Source organism: Neopelma chrysocephalum, unplaced genomic scaffold, assembly GCF_003984885.1.
Source record: "Neopelma chrysocephalum unplaced genomic scaffold, ASM398488v2 Primary Assembly neopelma1_25, whole genome shotgun sequence".
Lineage (NCBI taxonomy): Eukaryota > Metazoa > Chordata > Aves > Passeriformes > Pipridae > Neopelma > Neopelma chrysocephalum.
The window spans coordinates 47,146,951-47,168,323 of NW_020897694.1; the positions used below are offsets into that span (position 1 = coordinate 47,146,951).

Below are 21,373 nucleotides of genomic sequence, written 5' to 3' on the forward strand. Positions count from 1 at the left end.
CAAAATTACCAATTTCCTCAACTGTTATTAAACTTATCAGGCAGAAACATTTGAGAGGACATACAAGCTTACAAACAATAGTAAAACAAAAAGAAAATTTTGGGGGTTTATTCCTATTAAAAATATGTTGTAAAGTTTTTTATTTCTTTCCAAAACACAGCACAAATTTTACGGTAACGTAAAAAGTACTGTACAGGGATCCAGTGCGTCATGTAAAGAAGAAAATGTAAATTCCTACTCAAAACTTTGCTGACAACTATAGTTTCTTAAAAGCACACTGTTCTGATAACAGGTATTTTATAGACTGCTAGTTAGATCTCAACGTGTATTATACGAGAACATTACAGCAACCTGAAAGGGAATTTCAAGCTCTAGAAGTATTTTCTTCCATCAGCCCAGCCAACCGAACTTTACAAATATTTCCAACTCATAAAAAGTCCAATGAGATTTCAAATTCATTAAAAATTTCTAGTTTGTAATGTCTTTTCAAAAAAAGCATTTAACTTACCAGGTATAGTTATGTTTCTTATAACTCATGGAAGACGGATAAATAAAGCGCAGTGAAGTCTTTATTTTTTTTTTTTACCCACTGTTCTATATACAATTACTAGACCCTTTAGAATGCAACTTTTGACCTTTATTTCTGATATCTCTCAAAAGTACATATGCTTGATTCCCTTTACCATTTCCTGCCAAATGGAAACAAAAACAAACAAACAAGCAAACAAAACCCCGAAAACAAACAAGAAACTCTGGCTAGGATCCATGTGTGTAAAATTCCAACTGAACGATTTTTTGATTTTGTTTTTAATAGTTTGGCATTCCAGACATCAAGTTAATTGATTGACACTGAAAATCCTAACACTGCCCTCACCGCTGCAGCTCCCAAGCAGATCCTATACGACACATGCCCTCCTTTATACCCTGCCTTAACTGGTCCTCTCCTGTCTGCAAAGCATCCTCATCTCATGAATCATTATTATCAGAGTCACTTAAGTCGGATTCAGATCCCTAAAATAGATGTAAATACAGTCAGTTCACCATTGTCCTTGGGCATTTTATCAAACTTGTGGATTAACTGGAGTTAGCTTTAAGAAGGGTGACCTTAAGTTCAGTGACTGAAGTACAGCACTGCTTGGCAATACCAAGTCCAGGCTAGCTCTGATTTTAAACTTCAAAGTGTACAGGAAAACACTACCAACATATTCCATGGATCCAGCTCAAACTCAGCTAGACCTGTTAATTCGGGCTCAGACAGATCTATAGGACAGCTGAGGAACAACGGAGGAGGAGACTGTGCTCACTGCTGCCCACTACTCCAGGACTAGTAACACATACACAGTGATACTTGGACTGCAGTGCCCAGCAACTGAAGAAAAACAAGTTCCATCTGCTAGGCATTACCTGTGTACATAATGGATACCAGTCCCTGTTCCCCCATGACAAGCTCAAAATCCAAATAAGCTGGGCAAGTCTTAAGCTAAACACACAGAAACACAGAGGAAAGTGAAATTTAAAGAGAAGATGGAAAGAGCAAAAAGAAAATCAAGGCCAGAGGAATAGGTGTGGAATGAAGGTCAGATGAAGCTTTTCTTTACCATTTTACTTTTTTAGGGTTTTAGAAGGTTTTTCTCTTTGAAAAGATGAGCAATATTAGAGAGTATGCATGGGATCCATTTCAATTTCATACATTACGCTATTTCAGTAGTAAAGCAGTATGACTGAACTCCTGATACTTAAATAAATTCTGGTTGTATTATAAAGTATTAACAGAGAGTCAGAATTCTCTATAACAGGCACACAGAAAGTGCTTTGATGATAACCAGGGCCTGAACTTCCAACCGCTGGGCAAAAATCATACACAGAAAATGCAGCAACAGTGATTTCTGTCAAGCTCTTGGAGAAGACAGAACCACAGCACTCATACCACGAGCTCTGCAGCCAGCTTTACTTTATATCTCTTATTGAAAGTCTCAGCTGAGTGTTTGAAGACTCACTGGAACACACAAAGTGAATGACACAGTAGCAAAGAAGTGAATGGTACACTGATAAGCAATCCCTCCCATTTAAGTTTGAGAGGACTGCACTCCAGGTGTCTGTGCAGCATTTGTGTGATAAACCAGTTGTAACAGTTGCATGTACTAAGGAATAATTTTTTAATTTTTTTGTAAGCATTTGTCTTCCTACACTTGAAAATAAACAGTGCAATAGCGCTCAAGAGATAAAAGGTAAGCGCAGGTTTCCTTACCATCCCCTAAAAAAACCTCAAGAGAGAGGAGTAAGTACACTGATAAGCAGAATTCTAAAGGCTAAAGACAGGCAAGATATGGCACATGAGTTGATATTAATGTTAAATAATTGACAATTCACAAAGTACATTACCTGCATTCCCAATAGAAAATGCCAGCTCCCTCCTGTCACACTGCCCACCTTAGTCTACCTTACTTCTCTGTAGGTGAACCATGTGCTACTGCATCCTCATGGCTATGGACTAAAGGCTCCATTTCAACACTCTGAAAGCTGCAATCCTGGTATTAACAAACAAAAAAAAACGCAAAAACAAACAAACAAAGCCCCCCACCAAAAAAAACCCCAAAACCAAACAAAAAAACCCAAAACTCTCCCTTTGCTTCTAGGAACTTGGTCCTGATGGAGCTCTATCCTTTAGATGTACCAAAGGATCACGTTCCTTCTGCTTCCTGGCTGGTCAAATGCATGCCAGAGATCCTATCACACTTGAAAAGAACAGCAGAAGACCCATATCTGGACATATGAATTATTTTTGCCTCAGGTTCTGAAGCCAATGGGTGTATACAGTGAACTTCTATTTTTCTTCACTGACTATGCCAAATTCTGAAAGAAGTTCATGGGTTTCCCTTTACACTTATTTCAAATGTGCTTTGTGCTTTTGTGTGAGCACAACTGCCTGTTCATATGGTTTGCACAGATCAAGAGATGTACATTAATGCGTATATTAGAGTGCGAACATCATGCTTTCAGCTATTTGCAGACAGAATATAGCTTCAGCTGGCAGCTAGAGTGAACAAAGAGCCTCATGATCTGTCTTCTGTCCTCTCTTAATTTGCAATTTACTCCAGTTCTATCCCTCTTAATACTCTGAAGAGCCCTACATAGCATTTCCCTGAATCAGGTTTTATCCTAACGATGAAAGAAGGTGAGGTTCCTAAGAACCTATTTTATTTTCCAGAGTCTGTTCTTATACCCCAAATTCTTGCTTAGATTTCTTAAAAGGGGTTTAATTTAAAGTATTTTATTATGCTTTTTTTCCCTCTCTCCATTGCAAATGAAATCAAAAAGCAGTAAATGTTAGAACCTCCATTCCATGGTAGCAAAGGAAAAAGATTTACTGCTGTTACTGTACTACTGTAAAGTTCAGAGAGTAAAATTTACTTACAAGGAACAGAATCATGCTAACAAATGGTCAACTAGGTACCTATCTTACATGTAGATTAACATTCTGCCCAAAACCACCACACTGTGTTCTGCTGCCAAAGGCATCTTCATAGGCTGTATGCAGAAACATCCTTCAAAGAGCCTGGTACAAATCTACTCTGACAACTTCTTACTTACCACTAAGGACAGGATCAGAATTAGAACATGAGGATTTTTATTAATATTAGGATAGGGATTAATACTTAAGACTTATTACCAAGTTTGTAGAGCTAGTTTAACAGAACTGTATCTATAAATATCAATCACATAGGTTTAGTCTTCTCTAGTCTTCTTGGTTGAAGACAGATGGAATTTGTTAAATCTAAAATACTTAGATAGAAGGAGGTTGATAAAGGGAGTAAACAGGAAGATTTCTAGATAATCTCTCTACCACTTTGTGATCTGTAACAAACTTAGACAATCTATAAAATATTCTCCCACCAGCATCACAGAAAGAAGATTCCCACTACAGTTAAGAGTCTTCTGGTGTTGGCCAGGTTGACTTCCACAATAAAAAAATTCCCACTATTTGAAACGCAACAAAAGAGGTATTCCACAATTCATAGACACAACAGGTTTTTTCCTGGTCCAGCTAGACCCTCTGGACCTACTGTCATGCATCCCCTTGTGATGGGTCTACTTACACGCCTCCTTGTTCGTGGTGCTGGCTCAGGTGTGTTAGGAGAAGTGGATTCATTTGGTGTTTCTGAGGTTGAGCTAAGAGATGAGTTACTGCTTGAAAGTTCTTTGTTCTGTCTTTTAGTTCCAAATGGCAAAAGAAAGGCCACAAAATCTGAAACATCTTTTTGCTCTTCTCTCTGAGAGTCTTGCTTGAGCTTGTAGGCCCGGTCATTAGCAATCACTTGGGACAAAGGCATTCCAAAAGCCTGGGGAATAAATTCTGCAACAATAACAACAAAACCCTAATATTTACCAAACATCTGCTATTTATTTAGTACAAAAAGAATTAACGGTTAAGCTGTTAAAAAGAAAAATAATCTGAAGTCCCTTTAAATATATAGTAAGTCCAATGAAGTACTAGACTGCATAATAATAACAGTGCCAGGTAATTGTAGCCCATGGTATCTGAATCCTGTCTCTAGTTGAATCATGAAAGATACACCACACAGAATCTTGGAAAATCACTTGGGAGCAGAAGTAATTAAGATCTTCACTTCCACTGAAAGGGAGTGAAGTTGGGCACTTCTGGTTACGTCTAGATGGTGCAGAGGGGCATCAGAAACTCTGGTAACCTCTTCCTGAGACTGGGGAGCGTAGCTGGACTGTGCCATAACTCCCTCTCTTTTTCAGAGCCCTTCACCAGGCTTCTTTCTCATAAGTGTTGTAGGGCACCAGAGTCAAGGGGTACCAGTACGTGCAGGAGTTTCATTACAGTTCAGGAGAGTATGCATCTACCTGTACAGAGAGCTTGTAAGTACATTCACTATTCAGACTAACCCTTCAAGGACATAGTTTTAAATATACACAAGAACTATACTGTTTTAAATACTGATAAGACTAACCCTGTTTAATAGTGGTGTATCAGTATAAAGGTCCTTTGTAACAGTACAAAAATATACATGGATGTATAGAAATACAGGAGAACAAATGTTTCTCTCAATTAACAAAAAGACATAATCCCATCCCACATCAATATAACTGTAATGTACAAAACTAGCATATACTTCAGGTCTCTAAAATGCTTAAATATTTTACAAAATAGAAAAATGTTTTACACTGAATCAGCCAAAAACTAACAATAAAAAGCTCATCACTAAGTTTCAAATCAGACCTATCTGACATTAGCAGAACCAAAACCATTGGGACAGACTTCCAACTAGAACTGGTTTGTGCTCAAACGGAATGAAAAAAAATAGCTATTGATGCTATTCATCCTAATGAAAATGGGTGCAACTTCTAGTAGGTTCCAGCTTCAGAACTGCTTGTATAAGGAATAAATAAAGCAGCAGAGATCAAAACCTTTTTTTAAGTATGAAAAAAAGGAATCATAAAAAAAACCCCAAATAACATAAAAAACCCAAAACCAAAAAAAACCACAAACAGAAAAATTCTTATATGCTCTGCTTCTCTTTTGCCACAATCAAGCAAATAATTAAAGGTCAAAATTCCTCCTGGAATTTTAAGTCTGACTATGCCTTTGATGATATTTTCAAATTTTATACAGATTTGCAATATCATTAAGGTTATAGTAAGGTATTGAAAAGAAGAGGTTATTTTCTGAATCTTGTCTGAGTTCACTACTAGTTTATCACACTAAAGAAACAAGAGCCTGTTGTTCTGATTCAGTGAGAAACATTCCTGCTCTTTAGAAGTATGCAATGTTAAAAAACCAACTAACTTTGGTGGCCAGACAAAACCAAATCAGGAAGCAGAGCCTCATATATCAAGCAAGTCTGGAGGTGACCTGTGAGTATAATGACATCCAGAACCATCTGTATTTAATTTAGGAAAAGAAAGAACATCATCACACGGATATCAAGCAACGCGAGGACTGTCAGGTTCCAGGAGTCCCTCCTGTACCCAGCAGAGTGTGTCTGAAAAATTTTGAGAGTACTAGTATTAAATTACTGTTCTGAATTATCTGCCCAGTGAATATTTAAGATGACAAATTTGAAACACACATATGTAACATGTCTCCCCTCTTAGCTGTCTAATTGTGTGCGTTTTGTTATACTCCCAGCACCCCTTTTTATGTGTCCTTCCACAACATTTCCTGAGAAAAGCCACTGAGCCAAATGAAAACCTGAACACAAAATATTTCTCTGGTTTGGGTCAGAGCCACTTGTGCTTCAAATTGGGAGAGGACAGCAATATTTAGCTCATGTGATGCCCATGCCGGTGCCATTGATCCTACAGCACTAGCATCAACGGGGGCAAGATCAGCAGGAGATGAGATCTCAACACCGCTTCATTAAAAGAATTTCATTATAATGACCCTTTCTCTGACTTCATTATGTGAAGATTGATATTATGAGGTAGGTGTTGCCCCTCCTCGGAAATTCTCAGGTGTGGGATTCCAGGTTTTTAATTGCCCTTGCTCAATGTAGCCCAGAGAAAGAACACTGAACCTCTACTCCAGGACGCTCTGCTGTAGGCCTCCTCAGAGGACATGAACTGCTTCCCCGATTTCTCAATGCCTGGCAGAGATGGGGAACTGGATGAAAACCAACTGGCTGATTTTCAGACTAAATACAGATGGAAGCGGTGCTGGCTGGCAGTGGTAATTACATTAAAGAGTTGGCAAACCCATTAACTTTTTGCTCATTTGTTGACATTGAGAGAATCAGTTGGTCCTTCCACAGACTGCCTACAGCCCCAAGTTCCCACCAAAACGTGTGTGTGTGCGTGCGCTGCGGTGGTGGGGAGCATGTCCTACCCACCACTCTTCACAAGCATTCAATCCCAGCAACTTCCTTGTTGGACAGGTAATTAGAGTCAATGTTAGCCCTTCTGATGTTTCAGACTCATTAAAAAAGAAGAGGTGTAGTCATGCAAAGTAATTAGCAACCCACTGATGGGGGAGAAAGGGCACTAACTCAGACACAAGAGGCATAGGTTTGAGACTCTGGTCTCACCATCAATGTAAAAGTATCAATTGCCTCTTCACAGCTGTAGGCTGGGGATCCCCACTGTTGGAGATGTTTCATTTGTATGAAGAAATATTCCTTAGAGCAGTGGCTCAAACTTTGATCTGTTGTATATATACTAAGTGAGGGTCAAAGCTACTAAGTCAGTTACTTTCTGTAAACCCAACAAATATTTGATCACTTATTCAATTAGGAGAATGGACAACTTAAAAAGAAATTTTGCAGAAAGCACCATATAAAATGTGAAACAACCTGGCAGACGGGGCAATTAGCTTGGAAATGCAGACTCATATCCTCAGCCAGCAGCAATTTTGATACACTTTGGTTTTTAGTGTTTACTGGCAAAGGAGACAATTTACTATTTTGGAGAAGTGCATAATTTCTCTTACCAGAAAGTCAATCTCGCAGCTGAGGCCAGTTTCTTAACAAAATTTTGATCGAATCTGGTATGTCCTGTAACTGGTAAATCAGCATTTTCTAATAAAAAGCAGCATGTCACAGAAAAAACTCCTAGCCAGATCAAATAAGAGTTTCAGTGATCCCACATCCTTCTCTTTGCTAACCAAATTATAATATCCAGGATGTTGACCCATACAGCTATAACTTACTTGACCTCATGTTACCCTATCCAAGTACAGTTTCAAAGACCTCTCTGAAGTTTCAGTGGGTGAAAACTGTGATTTCCATCCCACAAAACACATCAGTCTATTAAGAACCAGTGAGGTCTATATTCTAGACTCTAAGGAGTCTTTCAGTGCTAATAAAGTAAACAGCAACTTCTATTAGTCTACTTAGCACTTTGGGTTTTTTCTTAAGTACACCTTAAGTGCTAGTTTTGGGCTGCTAAAATCCTGTGACCAAGGTGTACTAAGGTGTCGCATCACCTCTATTTAAATGATAGGAATAGAGTGGGAGAGAGATCAGAGAATAAAATGCTTTAAAAGGGATATTTAAATGGGGTCTTTAAGTCAATCTCCCCCGCTAGCCATACTGGGTAACTCTGTTTTGCTAACTGAAATTCACTACTTCAGATCTGTAGAGACAGTGATGGAAGCAGAAAACACGGAAAATAGAAACCTCAGTCCATAATGGAAACAGAAAAACTCCTTCCATCTCAAGGGTCATCAAAACTCGCAGTGACTCCAGGAGACTTGAGATAAGACAATGTTCTCAGCATCAGTTCTGTGGCTAAAAGTCTCTTCTCCAACTACTCACTTCTGTGGCTGAAAATCTGCTCTCTAGCTACGCGGAGCTCACTGACCTGCAAGGACTGATATAAGGCCCTCCCAACTACTTATGCTATTTCTGTGAGTAGGTCTGGATTTTTTTAGGAAAAGTTAAGAGATTCTTTGGTCCTTCAGTTGACCTCATTACAAAATATGACATATGGTGCTTAAAAAAACCTTTTGTATGCCTAGAGAGCATGAGAAACATTTTCAAAGTTTTTTTAAAAGCGTGGTGGGGTGCTGGAAAGGCTTGGAAAAAAACATTTCTGATAAACCATAGTAAAAAACAAACTTCATTCATTCAGCTCTCTCCTTAGGCTGTGCCAAGGCACATGGACATCATGACAGGCTGAAGAACAAATGAAAACATTAAGAAATACATCTTAATTTACTGAGCATGGATGGGAAGTAAACACAGAAGACATTTTCAAGAATTCTGTACTAAAGAAAAATCAAACATCTACTGCTGGATTTGTATATACCACCGAGGTACCACGAAGGCCTTTTCTCAGGAAGTCCAGCACACGCAGCAGCTCTGCTAAGGCGCCACAGATGAACTTGCTGAATATTTACATTCCACACAGAAACATCAGCAAAAGGGATGATTCTCAGCTGCTCAACCAATCATGTAACAAGTGATTATTATTTCTCAGCAGGTCTCTTCTTTCACCTGTGGTGTTTACTGGAACCCAGGCAAAATGGACCTGTTTTACTGATAAAATCTTCTAGGACGAACAATTTCTGGGAAGCATCTCTCTCTGGAATGCCTGTGTGTACTTTAAAAGTGGGCATGCCTACGCTGATACCCATATCACTGGCAGGAGACAGACAAAAGACTGCTTCTGCTGCCGCCAAAATTAGCAGTGAATTTGTAAGGGAACAGTATCCAGCTGACAGCATGCATAGCATCCTGAGAATTTCTTATTCTAAGCAGCATGGACATGTTACTGCTCCTCCACCCTGAGTACTGTCTGTCAGCAGCTAAAGCAATTGTTTGGAGACATATGTAGACAGAAGGATTGAGTGTCATGATGGCCATTATTAACAAGGAGGCTGGGTAGAGTAAAGCCAAAACACTTGAATGATGGAAGCTGAAAATATTGTTTAAATGTCTGGGCGGAGTGCTGTTCTCCTGTTTAGTCTGTTTACATCCGGTAAGTTTTGCTGTATCCTGCTTCGGTGAGTCACTCAGAGATGTAAAAACAATTGAAAAAAACCCCACTTGTTTTAGTATTTCTCCCCTTTTAATGATACAATGACAGATGTCAAAAAGGACAAAATAAAGATATGAAACTCATTTAAAGTGCATTCAATTCTACTTTAGTGTCTTTATTGGCCTTCAGAAATCTAATAATTTGCCGAAACTCTCACTTAACAGATAGACAGGTTGACTGACTGATCCATCTAAATAAAACGTGAAGTTTAGAGTAAAAACTCCACAGAATAGACTGAGTCCTAAAATACAAGTGATTAAATCTCCAAACAGTCCGAGGAAATGAGTACCATTCCTTTCAGTTATGCCTTTTAAGTGTAGACACCTGGTGATGTGGGGTGAGGAAGAACAGTCTTGGGCACAAATTGGAAAGAGGTGGTACCTCTCCAGAGAGAGCTCTCCAGAAGTCTGTACCCGGGGATGGTTCAGTGCATGTCAGTGCTAAAGGAGAGGGTTTGTCAGGGAAGACCTGCAGCGAGCCCTCCATTGTGCATCCCTGGTAATCAGCACAAGTGGCTCTTTTTTTTCCATCTCTGTGGCTTCCTGTGCCAGACACATCTCTGTTATCTTTGGCTGCAACCCACACACACAATCCCATGGTGCTGCATGATTGTCAGGATTAACCTTCAGGAGTCTATCTTTACAAAAGACTTTTCAGGTGGCACATACTCCAGGCAGGACTAAACACATGGCCACCTCAGCTGTTACTTGTCTTGGTATGTGGGGGCTCCCAGGCTGGGACACAGAAAACTCAAAATGTTTGGAATTAATTAAATACTCTTTCAACTGCAACTGTGCTTACAAAAGTGATGCTGAATGGATGGAAATGAACTCTGCATTAAAGCAGCTGCATCTCCTCTGTATGAAGTATCTGGAAATCAGCTTCCTTGCTTCTCCTCTGACGTCCTGTGGCCTGGTCTTGTTTTCTTCTTTTTAGTTACTAAAAAAACCCACCACAAAACCCCAAAAAGAAAGAGAAGGAAGGCATTTCTTTCACACATGAGAACTAGGGACCTGCCCAGGTGGGTAAGTGTGTGCTCCCAGTCTTTTTTGCGAGCACATCCATGTCCAGAGTGAGGAGTGTTTGTTTTGGACTGGTTGTCCAGAAATTGAAGGTACTCTCTTCATAAAACAAGTAGTAGAAATGCTTATTAAAAAACCCAGCATGGAACAGTCCAGAATAATACTTCCAGCTTGCTGTGACACACATGCAGAGGAATGTTTACTCTGACTTTAGGTGACATTGAGACAACTGCTCAGGGAAGGTGGTGGGGCTCATCCTTATGGAAGACCAGTAGCACAAGGCCTTACATTTTTCTTTCCAGAGCACCTGAAAGCTGGGTGACACTGTCCCTCCTTACTCCTGAGGCTGGGAGAGATGCTGGTTCTGATGATTCCCACAGGAAAATGGTGACATTTCAACCACTGTGCCAGGCTTACAGCCAACACGGTACAATCCAGCACCACCCTGGTTATTCATCCCCTCTGCTGTCATGCGTTAAGAGTCTGCTCAGCAAGTACCTGAGTGGCAGATGATCTTTAATAACCCAGAAGGACAGAGAAAAGTACACCAGAACCAACAATGGCCAGAAAACCTAAGAAGTTGGATGCCATATACTGCTATTCAGGTTATTTTTGCCTAACACTTGCTGTTGGCAACAAATCAGAGTGAATATGGCTTTCTTTTCACTCTGCTGACATAACCTGTTCAGAACTTGACTCCTTCCAATTTCCTAGACCCTTACTGACTAACCCAAGTTCTTCCTGAAGGAAGGAGAGAAATTCAGATTCAGCTGTTTGAGAAGACCTGGGGTATTTTCCTTTCAGAGGGTGCTCTTATAATATTTTATAAATTGAGAGAACGTGTAAGACATTTCTATAACTGAGAATAAGGCAGTGAGAGATGGGAGAAAAAGGATAAAAGCAGAGTGGTATATATTTGAAAGACCTGAATTTCAAATAAGAAGGAAAAAAGGAATTAAAATTAGGAGAATCAACACAGTGATTTCTAAAAATGTTTAGTATAGTTAACCAGAAGGTATGAACAATGTTGCAAATAAGGAATATAAATATAAATATGTAGGAATATAAGTATAAAGATAAATATAAACAAGGATAAGTACAAAGTGCTGACCTTCACTATGGACAACTAGTGAGTCCTAAAAGGCAAAGTGCACTCAGAAAACCCTTTGGAATAAAACCAGAAAGTATATCCTCAAAGCTACTAACTGAATAGATTATAAATGCTCCCATGCAAATAGACAGAAAAGAAAATCCCTGAACAGAAGAAGTGTAATAGCAGAAAATAATATTATCTGGAAGTGCTCAATCAATGCATCTAAATTATTAGAAACAGAAGTCAGTGTGGCTGTAATGAAATTACAAAAGAATACAAGGCAATGTAAGAAAAATTATCGTTTGAAAGATCTCTGATAACAGAGAATTTAGAGGAATAAAGACCAATTCTGAGTTAAGCATCTGTATCCATCACCAAAAGGATGCTATCACTTCTCAGAGCACCACACCAAAGAGGCATTGGTGGAACTCCAAAAGTGCAATTGCAAAGATCCCCCAGCTTTGGGTGACACAGCAAAATTCTGGCTTTGGTGAATTATCAAAGCAATTTATCATTGTTAAAATCTGCTACAGCAATGAAAAATATGAGAATAAAAAGTTAAAATGTATTTAAACTCTCAAAAGAGCTTCTAAAGAGAAAGTTTCAAAGGAGACTGCCAAAGTCATGCTGCCCATAAGAGAGGAAAGATAAAAGCTCGAAAAAAAGAGCAGGATGTGGTTAGCCTTTTCTGATGCAGAAGAGCACCCCACAGGCTGCTATGAAGATCAATATCTGGGAAATGCACTGAAAAGCATGGAAGGTTTTGCACAGAACTATGTTGCTTTGCACTTTTAACTGCATGGATGACTAAGGAAAAAATATAGCAACATAATAACTGCTTAATTAGAGTGTAGTCAAATGTAGTGCATTAACAGGAGCACTAAAAAACTGATTTTCCCCAAAGGGGACTATAAAATTATTGAACCTTTTCCTTAAAGACTCCTTCTGCATGTTGGCTCAGTCCTGCATTAAGTGATCTTGTAACAAATAAAAAGTTTGCACTTCCAATGTAACATAGGAGGTCACTGGATTTATCCAAACAAATGTGTCAGGGGACATTCAGTGTTAGAAAGATTAATGCAAATATTTTCCATAACCAGTTTTAAATCAAGAAAAGACTAACCACATATTTGAAGTCATGAAACAAATAAAAATTAAAAGAAAATACTTTCTTGACAAATATCTAAAGTAACTTTGAAATGGGGATGTTCATTTTTTCAGTGGAATATTTAAGTTCCATCCTTCTGCCAAACCAGACTAAAAGCGATAACATCAGAGTAACCAGACCACTTCTCCTGTCATAAATTTGTGCATTTGTGTGTGTGTTTGTGAAACTGGGATGTCAATACTGTGTCTTACTACCATTTTTCCAGAATGTTTTTCCAGAAGGGAACACAAAATTAGATGCACAATGCAGAAAACTGCAATTTCACAGACATTTTTCAGTGTCTCAGTATCTAGATTTAGTTCAAATGGCTCCAAATTACAGGTCAAGTTCAGGTCTTGGATTAGGACCCAGCCCATAAAGCTGATTAGTGTCCAAACAAAAGAGTACAACCATATCTGTAAATCCATGTCACATGGAGTTTATTAAAATCCAACTGATCAGTAGCACCAAAGCATTTATGTATTTTAAACAATGGCTATTTTCCTAAATAAAAGAAAGAAAAGCAAACGAACTTGCTTGGGCAGTGCTGGGTTCATGGGTTCATGTGCTTTGTAAATTGAAAGAGGAGAGTGCAAATGCAGGTAAATAACTGGATCATGTTATCCAGACCACACTCTGCACTGGATGGTGAAAACAGGGAGAAAAAAAATGGAAAAAAGATGCAGTGCTTTAACACTTCCCTTCTCACAGAAAAAAAAAAATCTTTCAGTTGAAGAGATATGGGTTATACTAAAGTCAAACAGAAAAGGTAAAACATATTTTTCAGCTCAGCAACATTCTCCTACTCCAAAAAGTATATGTTTAAGACTAAAGAAATCTCGTAGGGAAAACTAAGACCTGATCACTAAGTACTACTCATTTTATTTTACCTTTGTCTCTGTTCTTCTCCTTTCCTAAAGAGTCCAGTTTCTTTCTTAATGATTTCTTCCTCTTTTGTCCATCTGTAAGAGGCAAGAAAAGAAAATAAAAAAAGGAAGTAAATGAAGTGAAATAACACTGAACAATCTGCTGCACAAACTGTAGGAACATGGAGTGAGAAGGTCACAGTGCTTGGAACCAGGAAGGGTGTGGGGATATATTTCACAAAGGCTAGGGACTGTCACAGTCCCTCAATGGAGAACAAAGCATTTGGCTTTGTTCACCCAAATGCTGAGGCTGCACAGGGGAACCAAAATGTATCCCCTTGCATTCTGCTGGGCACATCTACCCATGTGTGGTCATCTAATTTTGAAGACTTAATAATGGAGTTTCGTTGCGGGATGCTCTTGATAGCAAGGTACCATAAACCTAAAAAGTATTGGTTAGCCTTCATCCATGGTCACAAGACTGTGATTCAGGTGTGCAGCTGAAGGTAGTATTTGGAAAGAGAGGATTACTAAGCCTCCAGGATAAAGTTCTGCATACCAGTCATACCCATTGACCACCTTCACATGACCCATTTGATCTGAACTCACTCTGGGAGTTTGCAGTTTGGTACAGCATGTCCAGATTGGTTCAGGTGGATTAGAGTCTCAGAGAAATTATTGTTCTAATAACCTATCTATCATCCAAGTTTTCACCAAGGTATTAAGGACCAAAGTTTTCAAGCAATAGTGGAGGCAAGTTGGTTCTTGAAATGATTTTATCAAAAGGCTGGCTATCATTATTTCCTTCAGCAGCATCTTTTATAATGAAAAGTCAACAAAAAAGCATTTTATTTATTAGCTATCAACAAATACCAGGGATTAAGGCATGGGCCTGCTTTAACTTGTACCTTTTGAACTTTGTAAGTTCCAAAGCAATATAAAGGGTCTAACATAGGGACTAATACTTTAACATAGACACCACTCCAGATTTAGGTTAATGAACACATACCTTTTCCTTACCAGTTTTGTAACATGGCAAAAACTCAAAAACAAACACATCGTATCTGTTTCATTTTTAGGGCAAGAAAGTCACCAAATAATCTGTCTCAACATGTTTTTCTGGTTATATAAGCAAGTGTCTTAAGTGGTCTTTTACAGTAAGGAACATACCACAGAGGAGTGAAGTGGATCTTTGTTGATGAACTGTCATCTTTGCAATTAGGGGTCATGAGAGAACACAAGCCATTTCCCCATACTTTTCCCTCAACTTCTGCTGAAAACCAAATCCAGAACACTACTCAACAGACAGCTCAACAAATTATGACACTTTTTATAGCCAGTTAATATCCTTTTAATTTAAAATTAACATTTCTTTTTACTTTTTGTAACAGTGGCTTTATCAATTCCACTTGCAGACTTGCAATGTGCATTTATTTACAGCATACCACAGAATCACAGAATCATTAGGGTTGGAAGGGACCTCTGGAGATCATCTAGTCCAACCCCCCTGCCAAGGCAGGGTCACCTATAGCAGGTAACACAGGAACACGTCCAGGTATGAATTTCTGAATTTTTGAATTTCTCCAGAGAAGGAGACTCCACGACCTCCCTGGGCAGCCTGTTCCAGACTCTGCCACCCTCAATGTACATAACTGCTTCCTCATGTTGAGGTGGAACTTCTGTGTTTTAGTTTATGCCCTTTACATCTTGTCCTGTTTTTGGGCACCACTGAAAAGAGTCTGGCACCATCCTCTTGGCACCTACCTTTGAGATAATTGTATGTATTGATGAGATCCCCTTTTGGTCTTCTGAGGACTAAATAGGCCCAGCTCCCACAGTTTCTCCTCATAAGAGATGCTCCAGACCTCAAATCATCTTTGTGGCCTCCACTGGACCCTCTCCAGTAGCTCCTTGTCTTTCTTGTACTGAGGAGCCCAGGACTGGGCAGTATTCCAGATGTGGTCTTACTAGGGCCAGGTAGAAGGGGAGGATCACCTTCCTCAACCACCTGGTCACACTCTTCCTGATGGACCCCAGGATACCATGGGCCCTCCTGGCCGCAAGGGCTCCCAGCACTCACTCAACTATGATATTCAAGGTAGAATTGTCATATGCTGGTTATGTTAATTCCCTTTTTTTGCATCTGCTCCAGTGAGAATTCATCTCTCTGAAATAAGGCTGATTAGATGGATAAGGTATCCCAGATAAGAGTTCAGCAACATAATGGTAGTAATTCGTTGCCTGATATGATTAGGTCTATGATTACATTTTCCTTTTTCTTAGCCCCATGACAAGGTTATAACTCAAAGTCATACTTTGATTGATTAATATGCCCAGTCTTTTCACACCTTCTGACATTTCCTGTTGCTAAGATTGAGTTTATAAGAGAAATTCTTTCACCTCTTGGCAACATGAACAGTCAGTAGCCTGCTTACAAACACCTGAAAGTACAGCTTGTTTTCATAAGGTTCCCTACTACCATTGTATTCTGGCTTTATAGATATAAAATAATTTTCAAATTCCTTTTCATGTTATAAATTCAAATTACTGCTTCACAGTAACGTTTTGATAAATGACTTACATTTCTTTGGAGTCATAGAGCCTTATTCTCCAAAGACCAATTTATTGATATTCTGACACCCCACTGAAGTCTACTGAGACATAAAAAATGAGAAAAAAAGTCGAAATTTGATGTAAAATACAGTGTTTTGCTACAATCATTTACATTCACAGTTTACCCCATGGCAAGAGAAAAAGAGTTGCATATGACAATAAGACTGAGAGGTATCTCAGTGAAAAGCTGAAACTTAGGAGATCTGCCAAGAGGTCTGAGGCCAGTTCAAACTCTCCTCCTCTCCCGAAAAAGATATGATAAATTAGAGTCTATATTCTGTAAAAATAAATATGTTTTGAAATGAATGTTGAATCAAAGTACATCAGGCATGAACACTGCTGAAATATTCATAACATGCTTAAAGACATGCAATTCTAGCAGTTTTACATATTAAATGAACCCAATTCACAATAACAATGCTTAGTACTTATTAACTGCAGTGTGTTTTGAGAATATAATTAATATCCAAAGCAGTCTTGGGAAACAGGCGAAGCATTATTATCCATACCTACTACCAACTGTACATTTTTTAATTAACTAGCAAATATTTATGCAAAATAGTATTGTATCAGTCCAAAGTACTATTAGATATCAACTGCTATTTTCATTTCCAGTTTGGAAATGTTTATACCACAAAGTGATAAAAGCTGTAGGGGTTTTATCCAGCCTTTTGTGTATATAATTACCATTGTATGTCTTCTTTCTGTAGATCAATGATATACTGCTCCTCCAACAGATTCCACTCAAGAATATTAGCAAGACAAAAGAAACACTCAAAAGACAACAACTGTCAAAGTGAAGGAAGCTGCATTTTTTTTCTCTGCTAACCCATTCTGGTTTTGCTGAAGGACACCTGCAGAGGCAGCTGTGCAGATCAGTTTGTTTTTCAGAAAAGGACTTGATCCATTCAATACTTACTAATTTATATGTTTGCTGCATTTTTCACTGCAAGGCATACATCACTCCCTGGGCATCTATGTATTAAGACTAGCACAATGAATATTTAAAAGATCAAGAGTCTATAATTGAACTCCTGAGTGCACATTAAATTGCTATGTGACCTGTTTTTCCAAAGTGGTGAGCACTTTCAGGTTCAGTTAATGCCAAAAAGACTTTTCTGTTTAAAAAATTAGGTCATCTTTTTAGGACTTTGTCAGTGAACCGCACAGCCTACAGAATACGGGAGTATTTGTACTGATCTACTGACTTTTGACAAGAACTGAGCAGTTTGACTTCTGAGATTATTTAAGTTTTGATATTTTGAGTTAAGGCTGACATTCACCTGCAGTGTCATCACTAACACCATTTCATTAGCAGTCATACTATCAAATCCTAGATTTTCTACAGACCATTTCAAGGCCTAAATCTCTCTCTATGTGAGACCACGGTTCTACAAATGAGGTAACAAGAAGTCATTTTCATGACAAGGATATATAAATTTCAGCTTTAACAGTTAAAAAAAAAGAAAGAGAACGTAAAGAACTTTGTAAATTTTTTTAATGACAGATTGTTCTGTTGCTTTGCACAAGACCACCTACCAACACCTCATATGACTTAAAGAGAGAGAGTGCAGGCTGAATCCTGTTACTATTTACTTCCAGTAATTCTTTATTCAATTTATATTTATGGAAATCAATAGGTCTGTTTGGTAGGTAGAGGTGCTGCCCTGCATCAGCTAAAGCATCACAAATTAGGTATAGGGAATTAGCTCAAAATGATACAGTTAGTGGTATCCCTAAAGTTAACATTCAGGAACTGGCCACCAGTTTCATATTATGTCACTTAATAGTCAATATACTGTGAAATCATAATCCAATGTTTTTCATAATTAATATAATATACTGTAAAATAGTACAACAGCATCTGAGCTTTATATGTAATTTTGGGACACTATTACAGTATTAGACTTCAGATCATCAAAAAATACCCCATCAAATATGCTTGAAGTGAACATGTAAAAAAAATAGGATTCTTCAGCACTTTGTTTACTTACACACAGGCTGGTAGATTATTTGTAAGAATCGATGTTCCTTTTATGTTACTTACATGCAAGCACACTTTTTATTAATCAAAAAAATAATTCATAAATTAATACAGATCCTTTAAACTATTTTAATTCAATGGGGTTTTGACATAAGAGATGATCTGCTGCTTACAGGGTTGTAGAGCAAAGAGAACTCCCCTCCCCATCTATTGGCAACTTCCTTTGCTTAAGAGAAATGTGTTTCTTGTCCATTTAGGGAAGAAAGTTGTCATGTTCTACAGTTAAGGGTTATTTTCACACAGCATAAAGAGAGGAGTTATGTGAGAGATTATTATCAGACCCATAGCTCAACTATCAAAACAGAAACTGATAACAAAGTTGATATTGTGAGATTTCTAAAATATGTTTTCATAGTAATTCTATTCATGGCCATTTTCCATTAATAGCCACTAGTAATTGGATCTAACCGCACTTAAAGAAAAAAAAAAAAGAACGTATCTTCTAAAAGTGCAATCAATTTTGTCTTGAAAATTACTACCAATGGCACCACAAAGCAGCGTGATCCTTCTTGAGCAGTTGTTGGTTCACTTCCCTCACCGAGAGCAATGTATTTCCCAAGTGCCAGCCTCTCACATCCAGCCTGTGCGCTCACTGTCAAGCTGCACAACACTGTGCACAGTCTCCCTGACCTGCACAATACTGCAAGTAATCAAGATCTCATGCAGAAAACACTTCTAAATTCTATTGACAGAGCACAATAAAGACAAGACTGCACTTCATTCACTGACAGCTGCACTGTGTTTGTGGTCAAAGTAGCTTCTTTGGGTCACTATACAAAGCAAATGTACTTCTGAAGACACTTGGAGCTGCTCTGCTGAAGAGGAGCGTGGTGGTTTTACTTTATATATATATATATATATATAAAAATATATAAATGTCCATCTTGAAATATTTAAATAAACTTGATGAAATGCCCTGTCCCCATGCAGTAACTTCCAAAGCACTGCCAGCTGCAACAAAGACGGAAGATAAAAAATTTCAATGAGAGAAAGAGGAGTTACAGATTTTGGCACATAAAGCAATATGAAACAGGAAAGGCTGAGCATACAGGTATTTCTCATCACTGTCTTTCTCTCTTTCACCTGATCTCAGCCATACACATACAAGATCTCCATCAGTGATGCAGATTATTATATTAATACAGAAGCCTTGGACTATCATCCTGTTTTTCCTTATGGCCTATGTTGCTCTCTTTATTTCACACTGACTTATATCAGCACTTCTTCATGCTTGTCAGCCAGCAGCTGATGGAAGAAAAGCCACATTCATTCAAGAGTATATCTCAGCTGCAGCCACGACCTTCCAGATGGCAGCTGGCTCACGTATGTTCGCCTCAGCCCACAGAGTCAGGTTCAGACTGCTTGTCACGAGCACCACAAACACAATGTAGGCAGCTTTCCCCTTAAATGCTTCTCTGATGCAGCAAAAAATTTCAGCATTCCCCTCTCTGGGAAGTTCCTGATGAATGTGCTTATGGCAAAAGAAACAGTGTGAAAAGGGCAGAGCTGAAGCCAAAGCTGGTTCCTCAGGAGAAGGGCTGTACCTCTCCATGAGCTGTGCACAGGCAGGACCAGAGCCAGAGCACTGCAGCCCCGGGCAGGAGCACTGCCTGACCCAACCCTTCTCAGGGCAACAGTGAGAAACCAGATGAGGTCTGGAGAAAGCTGACTGTGCAGGAAACAACACTCTCAGCAACACATGGTGTATACAATACCACCATTTGAGAAAACTCACAACCATCAGACAAAAATGTGCTTTTCATTCTCTTCTTCTACATTCCAGCAGACTCTCTGGTAATCTGCAGTCAGTGCATCTTCTTCAGACCTAGGCTTCAGTCCCTTTGGGCTAAGGCATTACTGATTGTTAAAATTAAATCCAGAGGAATTACAAAGTCCAGCTGCACAGGTTTAAGTGATGCAGATGCTAGAAGTTTAAAACCCGCATTATACACAATTTTTTAAGTGCAGAACAGTAAGAATTAAGTCATACTGGTATATGAATTAAATTATTTATCTATGAAGAATTTATAAGTTACCGTGGAATCTGCCTAGAAGGCAAAACTGCTGGAAACCTCACCTACTTCAAAAGAGAGCTGCATTCCCACAGGAACCTCAGCTTTGTTAATGAAATAACACTTTACAATAACCTCCAATACTTCTGGTATAAATTTAAAAAACAAAAAACCAATCCTTCATAATTTGATTGCCAGGTATTAATAGATTTTTTGATGCACATTTGTTGATACTGCACAGCTATTCTGAAGGCAAAGGTGATATATCTATTTATACTAGCTGAACATATTATCAGTAGACTGCCATGTCTTTTAGGAAAACAAATCTAAAAAGTGAAGTTCCAAACTAGGTTGAAATCTAGAAAAACGCACCATTTCTATTGAAACTTACTCTCAATGTCTATTTCTATCAGAAAGAGCCATGTCCCGACTTGCTGAACAAAAAGTGTTGCATGTTAGAAAACAGCAGGATACAGATTTAGACTGTAACTGTAACCAGACAGGTATGAACTCTTCTTAAAACAAACAAACAAACAACCGAAAACCAAAAACAAAATACAAACCCAAAAAACACCCCACAAAAAATCAAACCAAAACAACTTACTTTGGGTAATGCTCTAATTCAGATGATGAATGCTACTCAATTCCTGTGGCTAGAGGAATCATAAGAACGCATGACATTTCCACTCTACTTGCCTACACTTTCCCCAGTGCATTTAAGGATTTAATTAGTCTCCAAATATATATGTTGGAATAAAATAACTACTTTTGTATTTTCAAATATGTTCTTCCATGATTCTTTGTCATGAGGGACTTGCATTAACTGGTGGGCAAACGCAGGTGCAATGTACCCTAAAGGTGAGAACCAAACCTTAGGAGAGAGGGAATAAGGGATTTGGGCTCTGGAGAGAGGTCAGGGCTGCAGAAGCCACAGCTGGAGGGAGGAGATGTCAGCAGAGCCCACCCCTGCGAGGAGAAGAACCAGGAAGGAGCAGTTTTCCAGGCCTGCCCCAGGTCACTGCACCCCTGCTGTGAAGGAAACTGCAGGTCTAACAGATGAACATGGCACAACTGC

General features: G+C 38.7%; 1 protein-coding gene across 6 annotated transcripts in view; it reads right to left on the reverse strand.

Annotated features, from left to right (window-relative positions):
• The window catches only part of ARHGAP6 (Rho GTPase activating protein 6), a 327,498-nt gene that overhangs the window by 31,202 nt on the left and 274,923 nt on the right, over positions 1–21,373 (reverse strand). For all 6 annotated transcript variants that reach the window (XM_027675160.1, XM_027675164.1, XM_027675161.1 and 3 more), the window contains exons 3-4: positions 13,654–13,725; positions 4,098–4,354 (exon numbers count right to left, since the gene is read on the reverse strand). In XM_027675160.1, coding sequence (XP_027530961.1) covers positions 4,098–4,354; positions 13,654–13,725 — 329 coding nt within the window. The remainder of the gene's footprint in view (positions 1–4,097; positions 4,355–13,653; positions 13,726–21,373) is intronic.